The sequence below is a fragment of the Chiloscyllium plagiosum genome, chromosome 32 (assembly GCF_004010195.1).
Source record: "Chiloscyllium plagiosum isolate BGI_BamShark_2017 chromosome 32, ASM401019v2, whole genome shotgun sequence".
Taxonomy (NCBI): Eukaryota; Metazoa; Chordata; class Chondrichthyes; order Orectolobiformes; family Hemiscylliidae; genus Chiloscyllium; species Chiloscyllium plagiosum.
The window spans coordinates 22,590,536-22,618,459 of NC_057741.1; the positions used below are offsets into that span (position 1 = coordinate 22,590,536).

At 38.6% G+C, this 27,924-nt stretch overlaps 1 protein-coding gene across 5 annotated transcripts in view; it reads left to right on the plus strand.

Annotated features, from left to right (window-relative positions):
* LOC122539411 (serine/threonine-protein phosphatase 2A 55 kDa regulatory subunit B gamma isoform) overlaps positions 1–27,924 on the plus strand; it is a 343,268-nt gene that overhangs the window by 190,819 nt on the left and 124,525 nt on the right. For 3 of the 5 annotated variants that reach the window (XM_043674223.1, XM_043674219.1, XM_043674220.1), the window contains exons 3-5: positions 8,109–8,132; positions 18,543–18,640; positions 23,123–23,288. In XM_043674223.1, the coding sequence (XP_043530158.1) occupies positions 8,109–8,132; positions 18,543–18,640; positions 23,123–23,288 (288 nt within the window). The remainder of the gene's footprint in view (positions 1–8,108; positions 8,133–18,542; positions 18,641–23,122; positions 23,289–27,924) is intronic. The other 2 variants (XM_043674221.1, XM_043674222.1) reach the window with 1 other exon arrangement.

Here is a 27,924-nt window from a genome sequence, read left to right on the forward strand (position 1 = left end):
CCCTGCACAGCCACCTTCACCCTTCCTGTGCCACTTTTAGGAACCTAATCAGAAAGTAGTTTGATTGGCAGATTCTCATGGGCTAACCAGTGAAAACATAACCACGCTTACAGTGAATTCCCAATGTTGAGGTAATGAGTGCCCAGCAAGTGGAAATATTTGCTCAGGTTCGGTAATACGAAGGGGACATCTTTGTTTCTGTGGAATCTAAGGCAAAGTAGAGGTAGTAATTCTTGTTGGGAAGCATAATGCACTCCGAACAGGGATTCTGTCCTTTTAACCACAAAGAATGCTGATAGTGAGATTTGCCTTGACGTTTCTTGAAATCAAAATACCATCTCTCTCAGTTAGAGCAACAGATCAATGCAAATTTTGAGTTATTCAGTTCAAAAGAATAAAATATCTTGATTGTATGTTCATGAATAAATTTGTCCATGTTTCAGAGCTGCAGTGTAAATGTAATCATTTCAATGGGTGTAGTGAGGATAAATGACATAATTTGTAAAAGACCTGGATGAGGACGTAGAAGGATGGGTTAGTAAATTTGCAGATGATACTAAAGTTTGTAGAGTTGTGGACAGTGAGGAAGGATGTTGCAGGCTACAGAGGGACATAGATAAGCTGCAGAGCTGGGCTAAGAGGTGGCAAATGCAGTGTAATGCAGCAAAGTGCGAGGTGATTCACTTTGGGAGGACTAACAGGAATGCAGAATACAGGGCTGATTAGTAAGATTCTTGTTAGTGTAGATGAGCAGAGGGATCTTGGTATCCATGTCCATAGATCCTTGAAGGTTGCCACCCAAGTTGTTAAGGTGTACAGTGTATTGGCTTTTATTGGTAGAGGGATTGAGTTTCAGAGCCACCAGGTCATGTTGCAGCTGTACAAAACTCTGGTGCGCCCGCACTTCGAGTATTGCATACAGTTCTGGATACAGCATTATAGGAAGGACGTGGAAGCATTGGAAAGGGTGTAGAGGAAATTTAGTAGGATGTTGCCTGGTATGGAGGGAAGGCCTAATGAGGAAAAGCTGAGGAACTTGAGTGTTTTTGTTAGAGAGAAGAAGGTTAAGAGGTGACTTAGATGTATAAAGGATGATCAGAGAATTAGATAGAGTAGACAGTAGGGGCCTTTTTCCTTGGATGGTGATGGCTAGCACGAAGGGACATAGCATTTAAATTGAGGGGTGATAGATATAGGACAGATTTCAGAGGTAGATTCTTTACTCAGAGGGTAGTAAGGGTGTGGAATGCCCTGCTGGCAACCGTAGTAGACTCACCAACTTCAAGGGCATTTAAACATATGAAGGATAATGGAATAATGTAGGTTAGATGAGCTTCAGATCGGTTTCACAGGTCAGTGCAACATCGAGGGCTATACTTCTTTGTTCTATGTACTTTTTAGGGCTAAGGGGATCAAATGGTAAGGGGAGGAAGTGGGACTGAGGTGGATGATCAGCCATGATCTCACTTGAAAGGCTGTATAATCTACTCCTCTGCTCCTATTTCTTTTGATCCTATGTTTCTTTGAATATTGCCATCTTCACATTTTAAAGACATAGGGAAAACATTAGATGTATAAAGTTCGCTTAAAAGCAATTTATATATTGAAATAGGCTAAAACTATGCAATATGTCAGTTTAGGATTTACTTTGTCTGGACCAGATGGACAGCACATATGTGAATTATGCCCATGACTATTAATCCAATTCCTTGTGGTCACATTCTACGATTTCCTGCAAATCTTTCAAACAGTAACAAAATGTGTAGCAAACAGAACATATAATTCAGCCATAATTAATATGTATTAATTTTTAAAAATGTAATCAATAAGATGAGGGCTGCACCAGTTTAATGCTTGTAATGCCTTAGGCTAGCCTAAACTTTATTATTATTATTATTATTATTGTGTTAAGTTGCAGAAATTGTACTTCTGGTGCTGTACTTGAGAATTTTAAACTTGTGTCTGAAGTTGCTGTTATTGGAACACAGAATATCTTTCACGTTTGTCAGCATAAATCTGTTGCTTAGGAGCAGAGTGATCCTTTATGGCCTTGTGACTTTTAAATGTTACCTTTGGACCATCCAGTTCAGTTTGTGGCAGTGTTAAATTAGGTGTAATGAAGGAGGAGGGAACTTCTGTTGTTAGATTTGATAGTGTATCAAATTTTAATATTATTCATAACCTTCTTGTGCCTGCTCTCTCTGTCTCCCTGTTTCAAGTCATCAAGTTCAGTTGTGAAGTAGCATTCCTTTTTGTTATTACAAAACATAACTAAAAGCCATTCATGAAGTGCATATATAGAGAGAGTACCTTGAAACCAGCTATCCAAAAACTGGCAATGCCCAAGAATTAGATTTTTAACAAATAATCTCCAATGTATCAAGTTTAATGACCTTCTTGTGCCTGCTCTCTCTGTCTCCCTGTTTCAAGTCATCAAGTTCAGTTGTGAAGTAGCATTCCTTTTTGTTATTACAAAACATAACTAAAAGCCATCCATGAAGTGCATATATAGAGAGAGTACCTTGAAACCAGCTATCCAAAAACTGGCAATGCCCAAAAATTAGATTTTTAAAAAATAATCTCCAATGTATCAAGTTTAATGGAGTAAATTTGGAAGAACCTATCTGGTGTAGACAATATGGTTAGGTACAGATTTGCTTGTGAATAGCGACTGGTGTCACTGCTTGGAATGCTTCTGTACATGCTCTCAAAGTGACTCTTGCCTTGTCCAACCTGACTTGACCTAAATGGTTATCGCTTAGTGTAAAATCTATAAACGTCTGAAATCTGGCACAGTCTTGCTCATGAAAGGATAGCATTCTGGACGACATCTTTCCAAAATTAATTTCAATTATCTCAGTTTAGCCATCGTAGCTTAATACATTACGAGGAGATAGTCCACTTCCTGAACTCATCGCGTGGGTAATGATGATTGGAGCAGCTGGTTTAAAGATTAGTTTCCTCCTCCTTTGTTTGTGAACGGTGCCATTAGGATCTTGACTAGGAAAACCACATTCCTAATCCTGGATGAAACCTGCAATTTGAAACCATCTGATGCAGCGATTATAGTCTGAACTGGAGGTTGCTTCAGTTACCCATTGATGCTGTACGTCTGGTGATCTTTTGAAGGGTCAAGAGTAGTAGTAGAGAGCTGGAGCTGGCTATCATCATGTTGTTGATCCTACAATATCAGACACTGTTGCCATTACCAAGTGTATAGATGAGAAATTAGAGTGGTGCTTGCTTCTATATCCACCCACGGGTCTACAAGACTCAATGCTAAATCATCCCTGAGTTTTCACTTGCATGAATCCTTCTCTTTAACTTTTGGTCACCCATGGTCACCAGCAGGCCTATTGTCACCATCATACCCTTAATCGATCATCTGTGAGTAGCCATCATCCCTACCCATGATTCGAGGCCAACCACTATAGTCGATGCCCATCGTGCATTGAAGTAATTCCTTGAGTTAGAAAGCTTTTTCAATTCTTTGCTGGGCACCACTGTCAACTGATCCCAAGGATCTCTCTCCAGCAACACATACAAAATAAATTTGATCTGCATTCTTGCCTCTGGTATGCAGTCCAGGCTGCCTCTGGTATGCAGTCCAGGCTGCCTCTGGTATGCAGTCCAGGCTTTCACGTCATGCAATAGTCTGCGTAGTGCATAAACACGGAAGATTCTGGATAGCAATTGTATTGACATTGGACTGATCATGAATCCAATTTTTCTGTAGTAGTTAATCAGGCTTTTAAAATTGATAGCAGGCCTTAACTTTTGTAGCACATTCCAGTGATATTATCAAGAAACCGGAATTTACGTTTCAGAAAATATCTCACTTTGGTCTTTGCTCTCAATTCAGACTGAGACAGTGTGTTTTGTGTAAAATTCCCCTGGTAACATGGAATCCCATTGCTCCATGACACAATAAGGTGCCAATAGCACCAGTTCTATCGATCTATAAATGGAGAAGAGCATCTGACTTTTTATTTGACCAGTAGTTTTGGCAAAATCCAGTTGACTGCTTTAGTGACCGATGCATTGCAGCGGGTTTAAGATATAATCAAATGCAAATGGAAGCTATGTCTGTAAAACATAGCATGCATCATTAGGTCCTGTTTGAATTAGCACCCTCATTCTGTTGTGAATACCCAGAGTATGTTTCAGCATGGGAGATAATTAAGGCTCCTGTAAAACTTCATTAGTGTTGTGATTTTGTACTGTAGTATATGTGCATAATAAGTCTCTGTAGTGACACAGATATCCTCAGTGTTGTGCAACTGAGTGTCTTGTTGTCGTGAGTCAGTATTCTTCAGTGCTTTTAGGGTTTAAAATGCACATGAATGCTGCCAACTGAAGACCATAAAAATTGTAATAAAATTGGGTTATAAATGGCATTTTACATCTCTTAAAAGAGAATTACATAGAATTTTGTTTAATTGCCCCACCTGCCCCCACAGTAAATTGAACTTGCAGAATGAGTACTTTATTCTGATTTGTTGTTAGTATAGCCCTATTTTGTTCATGCCAAAAATTGATTTGTGCCATAGCGACTTGACACATACATAAAAAACATCATAAATACTTCAAGTCATTAGATTCCTTTCCAACTTTGATCAATGCTTGTGTTATCTGAATATTTTAAATCTTTTAAGAGGCCAGTTTTAAACCTGATCATGTATGTGGGTTTTGTCTGGGTAAAATTATGACCTAAATCTCTTGGGAGAGACTGATTTTGCACAGTGGATTTGTGACACCATGATTATTAAAGTGTAACTGAGATTATGCTATCTGTGCCAACTCTGGTAGAAGGAACACCATAAATAATATCACAACTGGTGTGGATCAAGATTTGAGTATTCTGAAAAAGTCCCATTTAATGTTTCTTTCTTCTCTTGTTGAATTTTGGCTGTTTCTAAAAGACTTTCCACTGGCGGACGACATGGTGGTCTAGTGGTTATCACTGCTGTCTCTCTGCGCCAGGGACCCAGGTTCGATTCTGAATTGGGTGATTGTGTAGAGTTTGCATGTTCTCCCTGAGCCTGTGCAGGTTTCCTCCAGGTGCTACGGTTTCCTCCCATAGTCCAAAGATGTGCAGTTTAGATAAATTGGCCATGTTAAATTGCCATAGTGTCCAGGGATGCACAGGCTAGGTGGATTAGCCATGGGAAATGCAGGATTACAGGGATGGGGGTGGGTCTGGGTGGGATGCTCACAGGGTCACTGTGGACTTAATGGGCCGAATGGCCTGCTTCCATATGATTAGGAATTTATTACAATTCTATGAAGAGTTTCAAGTTTGAGATTTAATATTGAGGTGAAATTCCATTATTGTGTGGAATTACTTTTCAGTTTAAAACGTGTTTTTGAAGTATTTCCATCACCCAGAAAATATAATTCATGTTGAATTGCATTCCATGTCCATTTATTTGCTGCATTATATTGTGGGTTTGTTATCAAATGAAATTTAAATTGAATGGATGATTGCAGTCTTAATTGAATGTGCCATTTATTCAGTTCTTTTAATTGTAACTATGCATTTTAATTCTGTCCAGATTGGTTGCTTCTGGGTTTCATGCCAGATACTGAGGAAAAGTCTTATCCCTGTGCAGCATCATACTCTCCTTGTTGGAGAGAGAGAGGCTCATGAATTGAATTATTTCACTAAGATAACGAGATTATATTTTTAAAACTAGGGAAAAGTGAGCCAGTTCACCATGAATTATTAACTGTTTAAAAAAAACTGTTTCAAAGCAAATTCAATTTAAAACATCATCTTGCAACATAAATCCAATATTCTATGGAGAAATATCAGGTAAAAAAAATGCTCATTCACAAGAAATGCCTTAACAATAGACAATTCCATCCTTTTATATCCTTCGCCTTTTGACTTAGCATCTGTTTTTCATTACACATCTGTGAAACATGTTAGGACATTTTTCAATGTTAATGCTGTTATTATAAATGCTAGTTGTGTAGATGTATGGAGTCTTGGATGTTAAAACCGATTACTCACTTGTTTTATGTGGAAAAGGAACTGCTGTTTTTGTCTGAGACTTATTACCGTCAGAAAGCTGTATTGGTGGAAGTGTGTTACCTGGCCCTCTGTGCAGCCTCTCCAATGTGGCATGTGACCGAGCTATTGAAAGGATTGAGCAATATTTCACTGAAAACAAAACTCAATCTATTTACATAAACCTTTTGACAGAGAGAAATAAAGCTGTCCTTTGTTTGAGAATGTTCGTGGAGCACATTAAGGACAAAACCAGTCAGCTGCTGTGGGAAGAAAACAACAGCCACTTGACTAATTTTATCACGAGTGCCTTCAGAATTAAGATATGTCATTAGTTTATCTGCAATAGCTTAATAATATTAGTGCGCAGCTTTACCATGTAAATTAATTACCTTCTCACACAGCAAATTTATTAACTTGTGTTTAGAATGAAAAGTGTAAATTTCAGTTGTTTCAAAAAAAAACAAATGTTAATTAAGACTGTTTAACAAAGCACTATGCTCTGCTGCCAATGCACTGGAACAGTGAGTCAGTGACATTAGCACCATTGTGCGCCTACACCACACTGGCACCAGAAGTCATGTGCCCATTATAAAACATAGAACATTACAGTGCAGTACAGGCCCTTCAGTCCCTGATGTTGCGCCAACCTGTGGAACCAATCTGAAGTTTATCTGTCTTACACCATACCATTTTCTTCCATGTTTATCCAATGACCATTTAAATACCCATTGTTGACATCACTTCCTTATCTGCTACTCCAATCTGTGTTTCATAGCGCCCCCTAGCTGAAAAGTTGTAACATAAACTTTCAGCAAGTTACATTTACATTAATACCTTAGAATAAATTGCACTTCTTCTCAAATACAGTATTAAACAGTATAGTGTTTGGAGAGCTAATAATATGTTGTGTGAAAAATGTATTTGTAGTTAAACATTCTCGTTGCACTAGATGATCTGTAATTTGGTACTTGGATAAGGGAAGATGTTGAGGAGGAAGTATTTGGTTGGAAGCCAAAACCTCAAATCCTGTAACTGCTGCTTTGCAACTTTGGCAAATAGCTATCAATTTTGGATTATTGCTATTGAATTTGAACAGCGGTGTTGGCACAGGAGCTTTTGGAAGTAATTTAGATAGGAATGTACAGTAGCTTTCATGGAATTACATCAAGATCTGCATGTATTTTCAAAAGAAAAAGCAACTCCCTCTTTTTTTCGATTTGTCAAATTGTGCTGTCTTATCTTCAGGATTTTTAACATAGCACCTCTTTAACAAATTTGCTTTCCGTTTCCTTGGTGTTTAAAGCTTACATTGGTCATTTATATACATTTTTGAGTGACAGATTTGTAATGCATGATAATTGCCTGCTGAAAATGGTTGAAACGGCTTTCAAGTGCCACTAATTTAAAAGTGACTGTGTATTTCATTAATGTTTTGTGGAGCATTTTGAAGTCATGAAACATGCTGTATGAATAGTACTTAATCATACTTTACAAATGGGTGGAACTTATTAAATTTGCAGATATTAACTATCAGAGTCAGAAGTCACATGAGACCAGGTTATAATTCACAAGCTTTCAGAGCTTGGGTCATGTGATTTCTGATTTTGCCCACCCCAGTCCAACACCGGCATCTCCACATCATAAACTATCCGGTCAACTTATTAGTTAATGTTTCACTAGCTGTGCTCTGGCGTTGTTACCCATGGTACTTTTCCTCAAGAGTTTCAGTAGTTTAAAATGGTGATAATAGTCTGTGGGAATGATGTATGAATGTGTGATGTGGCCTGTAACCTGATCTCTTTGTACGTTTCCACTCCCCATAAATTCCTCACATTGCATGTATTTAATTTGAGTTTAGTCACCAGAGGCGAAGGGTAAACTGCAGAATGGAGTTGACTCCCTCAGTCACTTTACCAAAAACAAAAGCTGATGAAATGCCTGTTTAAATTCTTGGTGAATCTGAGGTTTTAGTGTCCACAAAATGGCACCTCCAATTTCTGTGCACTCCAACCTATGCATGTGAAGTTTTCTGGAGTATTTAGAATTGATACAATGAGATACTTTACAAATTCATGTTCTTTTGTTTTGATAGGAGGCAAGGAAGGCATGTCGTCAGGTATGTCAACAGTCTGCTCCTGGACACCACCTCGATAAAAGAGAATCTTGATAGTTTCTCTCTGACCTTATTTTAAGAAGTAAGATTTGACTAAATGAGTCCTAAAGAAAGACGAAGTAGATTAAAAAGTGGTGAAAATCAGGGTATCGGGTATAATCCTTGTAGAAAGAGGAGGAGAACTTCTTCAAGGTAGGCATCCTTGCAAGGGGATTCGCAGTAAGATTGGCCCTAATTCCTGATGAAGGGCTTTTGCTCGAAACGTTAATTTTCCTGCTCCTCGGATGCTGCCTGACCAGCTGTGCTTTTCCAACACCACTCTAATCTAGACTCTGATTTCCAGCATCAGCAGTCCTCATTTTTGCCTCGTTGATTTTAACCTTACTGCGAATCCTCTTGCAAGGATGCCTACCTTGAAGTTCTCCTCCTCTCTCTACAAGGCCTTCATTCCTGATGAAGGGCTTTTGCCCGAAACATCGATTTTCCTGCTCCTCAAATGCTGCCTGACCTACTGTGCTTTTTTCAGCACCACTCTAATCTAGAATCGGGTATAATCCCTCTAGAGTCAGAGGGAGCTGCAGTATATGGGCTGCAGGTCAGTTGGATCCTTGGAAATTGTGAACTGAATGTTTGGAAAGTCTCTTAACCTCGGCCAGGGAATAAAGATTGATAGGAAACTAGGAATATGGATCAGGTGGAAAGATGTCAAAAGGTCAGATTTATCCCTGGAGAGATGGGATATGGAGATTGCGACTGTGCACTTCAAAGTCCCAAAATCATCCCCAAGGTAATGGCCAAAGGGGCCATTTAATGGCCAGAAAATAGACTTGCTATCCAGTTAAGAAAGCAAGTTAACTACTGCATATTAGTTATGGAAGAAGTGAATTTTTAAATTAGGTTAGATTTAGATTTATTATCACGTGTTTATAAAATACAGTGAAAACATTTCTTTGGTGTTAAATGCACAGTCTCTCCATGCTCCATTGTGAAGTACTAAATATTAGGGTGACACAGTGCGCAGAACTGCTGCTTTACAGTACCAGGGTTCGATTCCATCCTCTGGTGACTGTCTCATGTTTCAGGTGCTGGATGGTGCACTAACCAAGTTTGAGTGAATATCAGATTATTATTAGTTTGAAATGGGATACTTGAACATTACATTGTAACATCAGTGAGTTGGAGTTGGTTGTGTGGGAAATCTGAATGTTGTAACTTTTCTACTTTGTGTAATTTCAGTGAGTTATAATTCATTATTAACTATGCAAATCTGCAAATCATTCCTCTGACTTTGATTCCCATGTCTTATGCCCTTGTCCATATCCCCTGCTGTCTAACCAGCACAAGACTCTCTTCAAAAGAGGGAAAGAACAATAATTATTTGGGAGTGCCATGGAAATTTTTCTGATCTGTGAAGTGGAACTTCTACCCATTGCTTAAAAAATGCACAAGATATGTGGCATACCAATTCAGACTATTGTGCAAATGTCTATGAAAAATATCAAATTTTCTGCAAAGATTTACCAGAAAAACAGTTTCTCCTTTCCAACACTACAGCTTGAAAATGTGATTAACATTTTGCTGTTTCTCATTTTCTTTGTTGTGGAGATTACTGGGCTAAAGAGTCAATCCTGGAAAAGGATTACTGACATTTTTAGCTGTGTTGCTTTCAAGAATGCACTGTCTCAAAAAATATTGTGTAGTTTTGACACAGGTTGGCATTCCCTGTAGCTGCTAACACCAAATGCTAAACTGAGATGTCCTCCCATGAACTCCACATGCTTATGATTAATAAACAAGTGCCACATGTAGTGACTAAACTAGCATTCATAAATTACACTGTTTGCAGTTTAAAAATAAGATTTTTTTTAGCTACGTTTAGTTGACTTAGATAATTAATGGTTGGTTCAGCTCCTGTATATAGGCTGCTATGGTGTGATTTTGGTTGGAGATACATGCATGGCAGTGATTCAAGCTAATTTTTTTTTACACAACTGAAAATCCATTGGACTGCCATTTCAACAATATGTGAAATAACAATTATTTTTCAAATGTTTTGCTTGCTTTTTTTTTCCTTTGAATATCATATGGGGACTTGGGGAAGTTTTGCATTTGGTCACTTTACCTTTGATTGCAATGATCTGAATTTAGGTCATGGTTTGATTTCTTCGGTCAGGGAAATATATCTATATGTGTAATTTAAAATAAAAGCTATCCACTGTCAGATGGCCATTGTATTGTAGAGAAGGCTCATTCCTCTTGTACTTCATTACATGGAGCTATAGTTGTACAGCATGGAAACAATCCCCTCAGTCCAAGCTGATCATAATCTCAAACTAAAACAGTCCCAATTGCCTGCTCCTGGCCCATGTCCCTCTAAATCTATTCATGTACCTAGCCAAATGTTTTTTAAATGTTTTAGTTTTTAGTTTTCTTAATGCTGCCTTTTCCCTTTGCCTTCCCAATCAACCTTTTTTTAAAATTCATTCACAGGATGTGGGTATTGCTAGCTAGGGGAGCATTTGTTGTCAATCCCTAATTGCCCAGAGGGCAGTTGAGTGTGAACCACGTGCTCTGGAGTCACATGTAGGCCCGACCAGATGAGGTTGGCAGTTTTGTTCCCTATAGGACATCAGTGAACCAGATGGAGTTTCCCCCAGCAATTCATTAGATTTTTAATTCTGGGTTTTAAGATTGAATTGTAACATTACCTACACTGGGTTTCCAGACCAGGTCCCCAGAACATTACCTGGGTTTCTGGATTAATTGTCTAGCGATAATCCTACTAGTTCAACACCTCTCCCGACCAAACCTGACTATCTGCTGACACAAGCCGACTACTCCTCTGAGCTGAGGAGACTATACCTTCCAAACAAATTGGGTCCTTTTTGCTATTTATAAAAGGCTTCTCCATTAGTTGGACTACACATGAACCCGGGCCTCACTCTGAAGTATTAAGGAGTCCTGGCACAGCTATACAATGTCATATTCTTCTGACTCAGGAGTGCATGCAGCGAAATCTCAGGGATCCTGTTAAACTTGCACAAAGTAGTTAACTGGAGCATTGGGTCCAGTTTTGAGTGCCACACTGCAGGAAAAATGTCAAAGCATTTAGAGAGAATTGCAGAATTGATTCACAAGAATTGTTTGAGGGATGAGCATCTTCCATTATGTGTATAGGTTGCACAAGTTTGGGCTGTATTTCTTTGATAGAGAAGGATGAGAGGAGTTTTGATAGAGGTATTCAAAATGGAGAAAACACAAGAGATTGACACGAGATAATACAGCTAGTGCAGGCACAATGGGCTGAGTGGCTATCTCCTGCACAATAATATATTTACATTTCTGGAGAATAGTGAAGGGTCTGCACAGAGTGGATAGAGAAAAAAAATGTTGCTGCTGAAAAACCAGAGGGCGCAGAATTGACGTTGTTGGCAAAGGAAGAAGTGGAGACTTGAGGAAATGTTTCTTTCAGGTCATAGTTTGGGTCTGGCATGTTCTGCCTGTGAGTGTGTGGTGGAGACTGGTTTAATAGAGGCATTTCCAAGGGAAATAGATTACTATCTGTAGATGTAAGATGTGCAGGGTTATGGGAAGAAAGCTGGAGAAGGGCATGAACCAAGTTGCTCATTTGGAGAGCAAGAATGGAAGTGATGGACCAAATGGCCACATCCTACCCCTGTAACAATCCTGTGGTTTTGTACACTGTGTGCTCTCTGTAAACAACCTGACTTAGGAGCACAGTTTGTTTGCCTAGCGCTTAATAGAACTGAATTTCTAACCCTTTGCATTTCACTGCAACTGCAAATTGTATCATATGTCCGTTGTAAAGGGCAACTCAGGACGGGCAATAAATGCTGGCCAGCCAGTGACACCCATGCCCCACAAATGCATTTTTAAAAAGGAATATCACTAGATATTTTCTAAGCTTTAAACAAATCATTAGTTTGTATTGCTGTGAGACAATTTTTAAAAATTGCCTTCCCTGTGGTAAAAATAGTCACATTTTTATGCCAGTAACAGAAGGGATATTGCTATCCACAGCATTGGTCAAGAAATGTACAAAAAGAACAAGTTTTTTTTTAATTGCTGGAAGAGTAATGTTCATATTTATTTGGGGGGAGGGGGTGTGGGGAAGCAGACAATGTGGTTACAAATGAATGACAATTGTGGTTTGATTAAGTTGAACGTTTCGAATGCTGTTTTCTCTTCTACAGTCCACCTTTTGAGTGTTTGGGCTAAATTGAGCTCCGTTGTCAGAGCAATATTCTTTAAACCTTAATGGGATGTGGGCCTTGTCGTTGACCCAACCAGAATTTTCAAGAGGGCAAGTAAGAGTCAACACATTTATGTGGATCTAGATGAAGCCCATACAATGATGTTAGCTTTCATTTCTCAGAGGAACCATAGGAGTTTTTATGAGAATCGCCAATGATTGCTTTTAATTCAGATTTGCCATCTCCCATTGAGGGATTTGAACCCATTTCTTGAGAGCATAAGCCTGGATTATTAGCCCAATGACATTGTTATTTAGCCACTGCCTCTACATGGGCTATATTGGCAAGTTATCGTTTCCATACGAAGCTAAGCAGAATCCTGTCTTTTTTCAATGTCCAAAACCGTGCATGTGTGGTCTCTCGCACTCTCTCTTGCTCACTCTCTGACTCTGTCTCTCTCTCTTGCACTCGTGCTCTGTCTTACTCACGTGCTCTCTGTGTGTGTCTCTCGCACTCTCTCGTGCACACACACATAAGTGGGGTTCACAGAATACTTTTGTGTCCATACTGTCTCACAGTTGAAGAGGAAAGACCTGAATGCAGGCCAGCTGAGATCCACTAATCTGAGCTGGATATGTACTGATTTTCAGTGCTTTTCTCTCGACTCATCATGAACCATTGAGAGACCAAGCTTAAATTAAATGCTGAAGTCCGTGCCACTGAATATTAGAGCAGTGGACACGATTACCTCATTCTTTGACATCGCTTCCTCTGAATTAATTCAGTTCCTAAAGATTTGAAGGCGTGTTGATATGTGATACATTTAAACTGATGTAAAATTGAATGCGATGATGTTGCCCAACTAATTATAATTCCTGTACTTCTAAAAATAAATTTGAAGAACATCTATGATTGAGTTTGGCATATTCTGTCATTACAGCAAATGGATTTCATGTCTTTTTATTATGATGATGTGAATGATCATCTGTGCACATTTTGCAGATGACCTAGGTGTGATGAATTGATTTTGAATTCTAAATTAGCTTTTAATGGGGCAGTATTATCAGCATCTGGGTTTAATCTCTGTCATTTTGATAACTTCTCTATTCCTTACCTGCTTCATAAGAGAACAATATCCCTGATCTAATTACTCACCAGGAACTCCTGCAGGACTGTTAATCGGAATCAGATCCTCTAAATGATGATGAGATTTGCAATATTGCAAGAGAACAACTGCTAGTGTGTAAATGAGCGCAGTCATTGAGACATTATTGATAAAATGTGCCAAAACCATGTCTCAGTTGGTAAACTGGGTATGTAATAGATTGGCAATTATTATAATGGCTTCATTTAAAATTACATTCCGTTATTTCACAATCTGTGCTTTTTTCTTTGTTGGAGGATTGTGAGTGCAGGGCTGATAGTCTGGTCAAGTGTTGACTATTTTATTGTGTTTTGTGTGCTGATGTTTAGATGAATTTGTGTCTGTTCAGAAATATGGTCTTTTGAGGAACTGATCCATGTACTCCACAAAATTGGCATATAATGAAAACAGACACACTTGTGGGTGTGTTGGTGAGGATGAAAAATGTTAGTTTAGTGCTTTCTGAATGCCATGGTTATCTCAGTGCTGCTGTTTATTCAGCCCACTTGGTGTTCGATTTGCGCTGTGTAGGAAGTGCTTCTGTCATGTTGGACTTCTCAGACGACCACCTGTGATCACTGTAGTTGCCACTTTGAAACAGATTCTAAGTGCAGTGACATGTGAATATTTTGTATTTAGTGCCAGCTGCAAGGGAACTGTTGTAGAGAGGGAGAAAAGAGGATTTTCAATGACTTTTCTGAACATCCTCCTGTTCTGGGGACCACCAATCTCTGCAGATGCTGAGCTGCTCTGTGCCAGTTGGTGATGCTGAAACCACATTAGTTGGGAAGAATAAATATTACATAATTCCTTTCCATTGCTATAGGTTTCCTTATTCCCTTCAGGAGCTTGCTGCCATTTGTCTCTACAGCCATACCATTTGACATTTCCACTTCCTGAACTCTGTCTGTCTGACCCTGAACCTGTTCCTTTACTCTCTTAGCAAGTTTCCTTTCAGTTATCCATGCTGCTTATTCTGAAATTCCTCCCTTTAAACCCCTCTAAGTCAGACACCTCTGTTTGGACCCTCTTCGCGATCCAGCTGTTGGATCAAGATTTTGGTCACGCCTCTCGAGTGCTGCATCCTTTTTCTGATTAGACCGCTACCAAATCTATCCACATGAGTAATGCTGTACAATTGAAAGTCATTGATATTATATATAGTGGTTATGACAGCAATGTTGGTTAGAATAACAGGACATGCCCCTACTGTTGGTCCAAATACACCCAAGGGTGTTTACTATCCTCTGGCACTGGATCTTAGTTTCATGTTTCCACAGAAGAACAGCATCTCTAATGAAACCCCTCTTCCCTGTGGTGTAAGGCTAGATTATCTGTTTAGGACGTGGTGCTGGGCTTTGCTAGACCTGACTGGTTGTGAACTTATAGCATACTTTTTAGAAACTACTTCTTTTAATGCTCTTCTGAAAATTTTCACAGTCTTGAGAAGGGTGCTCAATATGTACTTGATCATTGAATTGCTTCCCCACGTTACTTCTGAATCTTGCTCAGCTAATCATATCTGCGAGAACTGCACGTCCTTTTGGTGTTCGATTGAGGCCGACTGATAATTGAAGTCTGTGACTTGTTAAACAAATGTATATTATTTCCAATTAGCGAAACCCATTCAGGTGCTTCTTCAATGAATCACACTGTGCCCATGTCCCTCACCTTTCCCAATCAGCAAAGCCACTGATTGAATTGCTCAATGATAAAGCACAAGTATAATTCCTAATGGCGTTTTCATGTCAGCTTCAAGGTAGTTCCTCATTGCATGAATCTGCAGGATGCTGTTAGAATTGACTCTTGTATCACTGAAAAATGCCAGCTGATGATTCATCAGGGAATTTATAAAATTATTTTTTGCAGTTTAAATGTGAAAGGGATGGTATACTATTTTTGTAACCATCAAAGGAGACTTGCGTGTATTTAATTATAGTTTACTTAGATGATGGTGTTACTAAACTTTGAAAAAAACACTTAAATGTGAAAATTGCCTTCAATTTTACGTTGCAATGTACCAAGATAGAAATGTGCATACGTTGGCTTTTGCAGCTTAGTTTGACAGAATTCTCTCCAAGTTTTCAGCACTCAGTGACTCCTTATAAGATCATACTTTGTTGAGAAGCAGGGAGGCACATTACATTCCTGAGAATGGATGCAAAAGCTGAGCTGTCAGTCAACATTTTTCTCCATGGTTTTCCCTTTATTCCCTATCATGAAGTTGATGTTGTGATATTTGGCATTCCAAACTTGCAAAGAATCAAAATGCGACACATTTAATAATAGAAATAGAACATACAACATTACGCACAGTACAGGCCCTTCAGCCCTCCATGTGGCGCCAACCTGTGGAACTAATCTGAAACCCGTCTAGCCTATACTATTCCATTCTCATCCATATGCCTATCCAATGACCATTTAAATGCTCCAGAAGTTAAATAATAAATGAAAAACAAATCTCTTGTAGTCAAAGGACAGTAAGAAAAAGAGACTTTATTTCAGTACAGCAAAAATAAACAGCCTGCAAACTTATCTTCAAATATGCTTGTCTTATGAGGAAAGGTTGGACAAACTGGGTCAGAATCTATTGGCGTTAGATGAATGAGACAGATTATTGAGAGACAGATGATTCTGAAGGGAATTCAGAGTGGATGCTGAGAAGATGTTCCCCCCTTGTGAGAGAGTCTAGAGCTAGCAGATACAATTTAAACATCAGGGGTCACCCATTTAAGACAGATAGGAAGAATTTTTCTCCCAGAGACTCATTGATCTGAGGAATTCTCTCCTTGCAGGGAGCGGTCGAGGCATATTTTTTTAAGTTGGTGTTAGATTCTTGATTGACAGGGGAATCCAAGGGAATAATAGGGGGAGACAGGAAAGTGGAATTGAGGGCATAATTCCATCAGCCATAATATTATCATGTGGCATACTAAGCTTATGGAGCTGTATGGCCTACTGTGTCACTAATTTGTATGTATTTTCAACACTTTCACCAAGCTGGGCAGTTTAGTATCTCAATTGAGTGGTGTGATGTGCAAAGCAATTTCTTTTTCTCAGTTCCACAAATGCCAAATGATCCTGAGAGATATAAGATTATGTCTGAAACTTTTGTCCACATTGTAAAGTACTTGGCACTTGATGAAAGTAGCTGAACTGTTGATTTTGCCGAGAGAGATTCTGTATATAAGTGGGATCATTTATAGTTTTAGCCCATGACATGTTTCGTTATACTCTGTTTTTAACATAAAGTAGCACTGAGAACGTTAGTTAATAATCATGTCCACTTTTCTGCTAAAATCAAACAACAGAGGAAAATGTTTTCTTAAATGGTTACAATTTCTGCACTTTCTCAACTCTGTTCTGTTATTAATAATTTCAATGTGGACATGTTCCTCTCTGCACCTTTCCCATTTTAAGTGGAATTCTCTAATTATCTGACATAACTTTAAAAAGAAAAGACTCAATCTAATATTATGTTTAGTTTTTGTATCTGGATGGATTATATACCTAAATTGTTAAGTCCATTGCAGGCTTAGTATGGGTAATACAATTAAGAACTAGACACACAAACTGTATTTCAGAGTAAAAACCATCTTTCTGGATTCTAAGTGCCACTTGATTTAGTGTTTTCTTATCTTCAACTGAATATTTTTAGCTTTTAAGTATTTTATAATCTGTCGCGATGTTAATTTTTAAGAGATTTGAATTTCTCATTGATTGCTGAAAGAATGATGCAACAAAATTTCATGTTTTAAAACTTACTGAAAAGTTACTGAAAAAGGCACTAATGACTAAACTTTTTATTTTGCTTTTGTAGCCAGCTTATACTTTGATTTTCAGAAATTCACATCCCTTTTGCACACTCATCACTGACAACACACTCCACAAATGGTAGACGTTTTATTATATAGTCCAGTTACACCCAGCTGCTGATGGATTTTTGTATTACCATGACTAAGTAGTAACTTTGGATGAATTTCTGTAGGCACTTGCATCACTTATTGGAGTGTTTCCTAAAGCTAATTTCAATGAAACTTCTCCCCTGGCCATACCATGGTGGATCTCCAGAATACTTAGATGGCGAAGGATGCATCTCCTTGATTAGAGATCTCCCGTGAGAAGTTGGTCATGGTAGTTCACAAAGCCAAGCAGTCTCATTTGTCTATTGAACACTCAACTGTTCTCTGTGTGAGGTGATCATTGATTTTTAAGGAAGCCCGTAAACTGATCTCAAAGAAATAACTTCCTCTGTTCTCCTTCCCTTCAAGTGAAGCATGTTAACTTTGTGTTTCGGTTAAAATATGAATTAACTATCCCTGACCCCCCACTCTCTCCATTTTAGATGTGCTCGCAGCTCGGTATTTTTCTGGGAGACTTGGAATCTACTCCTGAAATTCAGAGCCTGAATTTTTCCAGCATAAATGCCTTGCACCTTCTACTCAGTAAAATAATCTTAGCCTTTTTTTGATCTTGAACATTTACACCACTCAGTCAGACTCTAAATCATGACCTCTTTCATTCAATCTTAATTTTAAGGTTTAGATTCAAAATATAATCGTCTAATAACATCATAATTGCGACATTGTACAACTGTTCCTTATTTAACTTCTGAAAATAAATCTGCTGCAACCGATATGGCCAGAAATCTCTTATTCTGAAATTTAGTTGCCTCAAATTATTTTTAAGATGCTCAAGGCAATTGCTTTAGTCCAGTGCTTTGAGAAGGCAAACTTGAAAGATGCAATTTTTCAAAAAGAATTTCAACTAGTGCTTTGTAATGTTCCATCTCTGCTACATGCATCAGGTGAATAATTAACATATAGGTGGGTTTTTTTGTTCATGCTGGTGACAAGGTGACCTAACCTCATTCCATAATTCAGAAAATTCCAAAGTCCAGGAATAACCTGATCCCAAGCATTCTGGATTAGAGAGGTTACATTTATTTTGAATCTGAAGAGATATTCAACTCTTCCTTGTTAAGTCAAAATAAGCAAAGTTGCTTTATAATTCTGTTTTAGTTTTATTTTAAATGCTTGTTTCCATCTTTTTCAGCTGATATAATTTCTACCGTAGAGTTCAATCACACTGGGGAATTGTTGGCTACTGGGGACAAGGGAGGTCGAGTTGTTATATTTCAGAGAGAGCAAGAGGTGAGTGTTTAGAAATTGTGATGTCACTTATAAAAGGACACTTTTTATTGTAATGAACTATTATGATAGGACATTCTTATCTGTCTGACAAGTTTCGCTATTACTTTCAGTATCTGTTGAACTTTCTCAGCTGGTAAAACATTTTCATTTATGTTGCCAGGAAAGTAAGTGGAGTAATTAAGCTACTCCTCCTTCATTGGGTGGATATTCAGAAGTACACTCATCCCCTAGTACCATTGTAAATGTAAAAAGCTGAAAGTGCTGCTATTGAGTATCAAAGCATTCTGATATAAGCAAAAGCAACATCATCCCAATAAAAAGTATGGATGCTGACAACCTGTTTTGTTGACTAACGTTGCTGGAAGGTTCATCCTATGTTTTACAGCTGTGTGAAGGAATCAGATTGTTTACCTGAATGACACTGAAACTGGAATTGTTTATCAAAGTCCAATTCCCAAATAGACGTCTCCTGTTTCGATGCTTTTTAAATGAAGAGCATTTTTTATTAGTTTCCTTCTAGATCTTAAAGTCAGCAATGGCAGAACATTTCTCCATTAAAAAGGGCCATTGCAATGGTTTAAAAAGGAACCGATAACCAAAACAACATGACAATGATTTAGCCATATCAATGGGAAATGGCTATATCTGACCTTGAATAAAATTTCTACACTACTCTCTCCTTGCACCTCCCCCCCACCAATGATTTTCTTTCCTTCCTTGAAGATGTGAAGCTTTTTCTTTGGGACATAGATCCACAGCCACTCATGCCCTTTTCGATTGTGTCATTCAGTATTGACTGTCAGTCTCTGTTTGCATCAGTTATCCCAGCTGATGTTGGTACTGGATGAGTCAGATTGCAGAATGACTGCAAAGATCATTTCTTTTCTTAAAAACGTAATGCAATGGTCTTTTGCTGAAGTATAAACACTCAAGGCTATAGATTATGGATTTAAACAATAAACAGAGGTCTGTTACTCAAAAGAAACAAAACAAATCTAAACAAACCAAGCTGTTATACACATCACACTGTTTGAGGGATGTGTCCAAACAAAATTCCATCCATTCCTGAACATCACTTTATAGTTAGTCAAAGATCGAGAGCAATCTATCGTTTTAACTTAACTGCATTTTCTCAATTCTGAATTATGAAGACCTCCTCTTGAAAACTCACTGAACTGGGATCTTAAGCTTTCTCAGCTTTGAACAGCCAAAGCACCAATCATTTCTGGTCTGTAAATTTTGTAATCTAGAATCTTTTTCATTGAGGTAACATTGTTGATTGCTGTGAATGATCTGCTTTCGTAGGAAGAGACTGTACTTGTTTCTGACCTCAGTGTTGTTACAAGAGACAGGCAGCTGAACCAAATTGGCTTTTCTACCTCTGTATTCACAGCACTGAAAATTAAACCATCAAAGACCCCCAAATCACTCCAGTGGTTCTTAAGTAGACCTTTGAATAATCAATCCCAGACTTCTCAAATAATTAACTTCCAGGCACTGGGTTTGTATCTTAAACAAAAGACTTGACTATTCGGTAAAGACACAATAACTCCAGCAGAGAGAAAATTAAACAACATGGTAATCTAATTAATGTCAATGCTTTAAATTCAAAACATTTGTTTTCAGCCCCCATTCACAAAAGGCAGACTGAAAGCCAAACACAGTTAAAGGATAAGTAAAAGGAAATGAAAATTGGCCAGATTACTTAAATGACTTTCACAATGCATTGTTTCACAGGAATAGATATGGTCCACTTGGATGCTTTTCGGAAACGTTGATCACTGTCATCTTCTCAGTTTGTTGAGGCAAAGGCAATAATGCTTCTAACTCAGCTCCTACTCTTAAAGCTTCCGTAAGTTGGTATAGCAGATTATGCAGGAAGCTTTCAAAACTACTTGCTGTCTGCGCAGCAATCCAGAACCATCTCTCAGAAAACAACTTTAATTCTGATTCAGCCCTAATCGACTTTACCTGAGGCCTTGATTAGCATTCAACAAATACCATCTGCTTAAACAAAGAGTCTCTTCCAGACTTGCTGGAACCAATTTCTAGATATTGCCTTCATTAATAGTCAACCTCTGCTAACCATTTAAATGCAGTGCTGCTCCTGGAGCTCACTGTGTCTGTTAGAATTTTTTAAGCAAGACTAACTTTGCAATGAGCCAATGGCCTAGCAAAGCTTGTTTGTTCTGCTTTTTTGCCTTTTACCACAAGTTGTCCCAAGCTTCACAAGTCATCTCCAGCTCTAAATTCAAAATTGATAAAAGAATAAAAACGCGAGGATTCTAACACTATGGCCTCTTTTGAACTGCTAAAAGCTTTTGAACTAACTTTTAAAAATACGTGCTTATCTGAGCTTCTACTAAACTAATGGCTAGATTTTTCTTTACCTGAAGCGTAAACCCCCATAATGTAAACAGACTTCCATTAATACTAGAGGGCATAGAAGGTGAGAGGGGAAAAGTTTAAAAGGGACCTACGAGGCAACGTTTTCGCACAGTGGGTGGTACATGTATGGAATGAGCTACCAGAAGAAGTGGTGGAGGCTAGATTAGATTAGATTAGATTAGATTACTTACAGTGTGGAAACAGGCCCTTCGGCCCAACAAGTCCACGCCGTCCCGCCGAAGCGTATACCTCCCAGACCCATACTCCTACATTTACTCCTATACCTAACACTACGGACAATTTAGCATGGTCAATTCACCTAACCTGCACATTTTTGGATTGTGGGAGGAAACCGGAGCACCCGGAGGAAACCCACGCAGACACAGGGAGAATGTGCAAACTCCACACAGAGAGTCGCCTGAGGCGGGAATTGAACCTGGGTCTCTGGCGCTGTGAGGCAGCAGTGCTAACCACTGTGCCACCGTGCCGCTAGTACAATTGCAACATTTAAAAGATGTCTGGTTGGGTATATGAATAGGAAGGGTTTAGAGGGATATGGGCCAAGTGCTGGCACATGGTACTAAATTAGCTTAGGATATCCAGATGGCATGAATGAATTGGACCGCAAGGTTTGTTTCATGCTGTACATCTCTCTGACACTATGGCTGTAATAGTCCAAAAACTGCAGATCTGCTGTTTAACACACATTGGTTTTAAATCATAGTTCCAGGAAAACTGACAGAGTTAAGTTTTAAACCTTATCACAAATCTCTATATGCCATTAGTTTGAAATTGAAACCATTTTTAAAAAAATGCCAAAATAAATAAATCACGTACCGTTCATCTCAAAGGGAGTCAAACAAACTCTCAAATACAAACTTTTTTGTCAGAATTAAAGGATTTTATTTAGGGTTTGCAAGATTGATTGATTTTATTTTTTGTTTTACTCTTTGCACTAATCCGTAAACCAAGAGACCTATGATCATCCACCAAGCTGCTGCTTAAATTGAATAGTGTAAACTGGAAATGAAATCTCAACTCCTTATACACCAGGTTCCTGGAGTCAAATGCTCACAATCTCAATAGAAGGAAATAACTTAAAAACGTTGCAAGTTTGAAGTTCTCCCACAACCGATCTAACCATTACCAGATATAGTTGACCCTGTGATAAAGTTGATTTTGGACTCTTTGCTAAAATTATTTATTTTTCATTTATTACAGCTAAGTTAGCTCTTGACATTTTGACTCTAGTCATAGAGATGGACAGCACGGAAACAGACCTTGCAGTCCAACTCTTCCATGCTGACCAGATGTCCTAATTTAATCTAGTCCCATTTGCCAGGACCCAGCCCATATCCCTCCAAGCTCTTCCTATTTATAGACCCATCCAGATGGCTTTCAAATGGTGTAATTGTACCAGCCTCCTCCACTTCCTCTGGTAGCTCATTTCATACACGTACCACTCTCTGCGTGAATAAATTGCCCCTTAGGTCCCTTTTAAATCGTTCCATTTTCACTTGAAACATAAGCCCTCTAGTCTTGGACTAATGAAAAGGCACTTAATTTTGACATACCTCAAATTGGATTTGGTGAGTGGGGCTGGCAGGAAGGGTTTGGTGAATATTTTTGACCGTTGTTGAGTTTCTTGAACGATCAGAAATAGATGTACTGGGACAGCAGTTTCTTGGTGAATTCAGGACCAAGGCCAGTAACCACTGAGATTATTCCACTAACAGCCCCCCTCATAAACTGGCAAGGGTTTCAACCCCTTGGACATTTTACCTAGATATTGGTCCACCATTTACATTCCCCCCTTTCCCCGCCCCCCCCCCCCCCCCATAAACTTCAGGTTGAAAATATTTGACTTCTATGGGAGCATTTATGGTATGTAATACAGATAAACTTTAAGGCATCTGATTCCGACAAAAGCTCTTGCAAGATCATTTCGCAGTTTAGAGAAAGAAATCTTGTGTTTCCCAAAACGTCTGAATATTTGTTGACTCATTTTGTTTCCTGTTTTTCCCTGCACATGCCCACATCCAATCCATTGATCTCCTGCTTCTGATTTAAAATTAACTCTTCCATTTCTTTTAGACAAAAAACCAGCCTCACCACCAAGGTGAGTACAATGTTTACAGCACCTTCCAGAGCCATGAGCCTGAGTTCGATTACCTAAAAAGCCTGGAAATTGAAGAAAAGATTAACAAGATCCGCTGGCTGCCACAACAGAATGCAGCCCACTTCCTCCTGTCTACAAATGGTGAGTGAATATACACTTTTTCTCCCTAAACACTTCTCATTTTAAAATGCCTCTTGAAAACGTAATCCCTGATCATATTTCAGCTCTAACTCTCCTACCTGTAACCTCCACACCACTACCAGTTATCCCTCTCTCTCTACTTTGTGATGAACCTTTCGACATTTACAGGGGAATGCTGCTGTGATAATGCAATTTGTAAACTACCTGGCAAGGATAAGGGAACCAGCAATTTATATTTGATGCTGTTGCAAAATCAGAAGAGTTAAACTTTATTTAACAATAAGGAATATACATAATGGCTATTATTACAAACTGGCTCTGGAGAGAGAAACCGAGGTAATGTTTCAAGTCAAATATAACTGATCCTCAGAATTGAAGAGGGCTGAAAAATGATAGTATTTATGCTGTTAAAGTGTGAGCAAGTGGAACAAATGGTGGAATACACCAATCAAAAGACAAAGGGAGAATGAATGGTATTTGAGGAATGACATCGAGACCCAATAGTCACTAATGTTAGATGCGAATAGTAGAATTAGGCCAACTCTGCTGCGAACATGCCTATGCATAGAATACAAATTAGAGGAGAGAGGTATGTTTAAAAAGACCAAGTTATGACTGCACTATGCCTAAATTGTGTTAAAATGTTTATATTTTGGTGTGGACAGTAAAACAATTAAAGATTTAACTTTTTTATTTAACCATTGTTTTGGACCAGGGCAGCCCCGCTTAAAACATTTCAAAAAGGTAGCCCAGACACTAACTTTATTAGTTGTTTTAAGCAGGTGTAAAGTGGATATTGCAGAAGTGATGCAGCTGGCCCAACCATTCAGTTTGAAACAAAACAGCATTTATTTACAGGTGAACAAAAGAGAACTGAATATAGAATAATAAATTATCTGAGAACCCAATCAACATGAAAACACAACATTCCATAAACATCCCCTTGGCACAAAAGGTAAAATCAAACACTGGTTCTTAAATGAGAGATCTGAGAGAGAGAGAGAGAGAGAGAGAGAGAGAGGGTCAACATGGAACTACTGCTTTCGGTCCCCAGCACTTGACCAGCAACTACAAACAAAACAACTTGCTCAAACTAAACCAAACCCTGAACTGGAGAATTGTCCGCTCACCTTTCATTGTACAAGTGTTTTAAGTAGCTGTTTCCAGACATATTGGAACGGCTGCCTTTACAACCCCTCTGGGGGGAAAAAAACAAAGAAACTTAGCCTTGTTAAAAGAGCAATATCAGCACACCAGATGAAAGGGCGCACCCTGAAGCAATGTGTTTTTAAAAAAAACTGCATCCCAGAACCTTTGTTTCTGAGAAATGTAGGATTATAGGATGTGTCTCAAGAAGAAACATTCACAGGTAACCTGATTGATAGTCCAGATTAAAACGTTTGCAAAATTACTAAGAATTCAGGTTTCCTCTGTTCATTGATATCGATCTCTCCTGTGACCACCCTGTTTAACAACATTGCATGGAAGCTGACTTGCACCAATCATGAAAATGAAACAAAGAACTGTAGACACTGAAGACATGAAACAAACAAAAACAGTAATTGCTGTAGAAACTCAGTCTGCGGAGAGAAGACAGAGTTTATATTTCAAGTCCAGTGAGTCTCTTTCAGAATTTATAGCAGTTAGGAAAAGATGGTTCTTATGCTAATGACAGGGGATGGAGGGGGGGGGGTGCGGTGCGAGGATAAGGAGTCCAGCAAGAGAGAATAAAAAGAGTAGGCAGACAAGGGATTGTTGATAATAATAAACCAAGGAAGAAAGGAGAAGCTAAATAGGTGATGACGAGGGACGTGAGTGGGTGAAAGTGGGTTGGTTGTGTTGAAAGCAACCTATGCCAGGACAAGACCTGGGGTTTGGTTTGGGTGTGGGTAATTGTCATGGAAAATGGTGTCCATACTCTCTAATTTTTTAGCACTTCACTCAATCCAATCTCTTGTAATCGCTGTTCACAATGTGATCTCTTACGTTGGGGGAAATGAAATGCAGACTGGGTCACTGCTTTATGATTCCTGAGCTTCCATTACCTGCCACTTCAAAACACCACCAGCTGTGTTTCAGGCTTGCTGCTGTGCTCCAGCACGGGTCAATTCAAACTGGAGGAACAGCATCACATCCTTTGCTTGGGGACCTGACAGCCTTCAAAACTCAACATTGAGTTTAACCATTTTTAGAGCACGAACACCACCTTCCATTTTTATTACCCACCCCCCACATTGAAACTTTTCTGCACAGCTACCCCATTTTTAATTACTCATAATCCCCATTATCACCCAGCTAGCATTCCTTCCTCCTTGGCCTACTATCAACAATCCCTTTGATTTACTATCTTTTTATCCTCTCTTGCTCACACTCTCTTGGCTCTTCTTCCTCCTGTCCCTGTGCCATCTTTATAGCCCTCCCCCACCCCACCCCAACAAACCCCATCATCAGCACATATGATATATTTTTCCTAGCTGTAATCAGTTCCAAAGAAGGGTTACTGGACTCAAAGCAATAACTTTTCTTTCTCTTCACAGATGCTGTCAGTCCTGCTGAGTTTCACTGGCAATTTCTGTATTTGTGTTTCATCAATCATGACTTGTATGATCAGGTGACCTATGAGATGCTTGTGAATTGACCCAGATGACCCCACGTTTCAGCAGTAATACAGGTAGACCCTCTCAAAAGCAAGAAAACTGGAGCTGACCAATAACTGGACTCTTCTGGAATGTGACATGCAACTATTTTTTTAAACTTACCTGGATATCTCAGCTGGATGCGACATGATGTCAGGCTTGTTACCTGCTTCACTGCTTGCATATTGGTCTGTTCCTGCACTCTGTAACCCTTGGCCCCACCCAACTGGATTGGCCTGAATCACCACTTGCCTGAATTGCCTGACCCAAATCCAGTGCACATTCAGTCTCAAGATGGTACTGAATTTCTTTAACCTATCTGAGGTCAGACCAAAATAACATTAGATGAGGCAAAACTGTGTTTAATTCTTAGCCTGCTTTGTTCAATGCTGAAAGTGTTAAGCAATAAATATATCTGCACACTTTAACAATGCTGATTATTCCAGCTCATTGTAAAAATAATGATTGTGCTAAGTTGCTATCCTACAGTTAAACATCTAACATGACTTAAATGTCATGCTTTCTTAGTACCTAGGTTGGAAAGTTCTCTGCTTTTTGATTCCTGCCAGTGGGAGTCCTGTGCTGACTGCTTCCTCGAGCTTAGTTCCAAAAGTCAGATCGCCTTGTTGATACCTGGCTCCTTTTGACCCTTACTTTTCCAATCATAGGATTTTTCAACACAACAGATAAGGTGTCTTTTCAATTAACCTTGTCATGTTCACAAGTCGCTCATGGTTTTGTCTCTGGAGGGAAACAACTTGTATCTTTAATCTGATGTTCCTTTTCTCCAATTATGGATGCACATGGGTTTTGAAAATATGGCTTTTAAATTAGTTTTATTTCCAAATCTTCAGAAAATTAACCTAAGTGAAACATTTAAGTTGTCAATGGACAAGCATATGGACGTACATGGATTAGTGTAAGTTAGATGGGCTTCAGATTGGTATGACAGGTCGGCGCAACTCCGAGGGCTGAAGAGCCTGTACTGCGCTGTAATGTTCTATAGATCTGGATTTAGTGGTGATTTGCTGTAGTAAGACACAAGGTTGTGTTTGTCAGATGCAAATTGTTATCAACTGGTAATGTACACCTCTTACTTTTTTTTTCTGCTGTGTTAAAGAGTGAGATACTTATTATCAAAGTTACATACGCATTAAAGTAAGTATGAGGAAAACTTAAGAATTTAACTTCCATTAGAATGGCTTTTCAAAATTGTTTTCATTGAGCATTTTCCCCAATTAAGTAACATTTGTATGAACAATTTTTAAAATGAAATAAATTAATTTTGAGAGGAATACAATGATGCTTGCCGAAAGGAAAATCGATATGTTTCTCAGTGGCAGGTAGGGTAATAGTATTAGATTGATCGATATACAGATGCTTGTTGGAATTTCTATTTGAGCAAGTGCTAACTATTCACAATATGAGCAGAAACACTGGAATGTTACTCATTGTCACATTAGTGAGTTTAATTACATTTCGTCTAGTTTATTTTGCCAAGATGCAGTTCCCATTTTGTCACATTCTCCTTCTGTGATGTGATTAGAATTTAACTATAGCCACTACCTGATAACAACAGCATGTGGATTCCTTGAGTCTGTTTAGACGCTAAATCTTCCCAATAGTAAAAATTAATTCGAACTGGATTGAATTTTAAAACTACGTTTCATTCCACAGCTTTTTTTGACAAAGGAGATTGGCCAATGTTCATCTTTAGCAGATAAAAATAAAATTGCAACAAACTTTTTGACACGTCCTTCCATTCTGAGGCAGTTATTGCTATTCTAATGATGTGTGAATTAACCCAAGGTTTCTGTTCATTATTTGAAGAGGTGTAAATTGTCCTAAAATATCCTTTTAACCAAAATTCTATTTGTTCTACTTACTCTGGATTTTAACAAGTGGAATTTAGGTGTTCCAAAATATTTTAGAATAAGTGTAGACCAGACATTTTATATTGCCTCATTAGTCTAGTTCATAACATAGTTTTGGTCAGATTA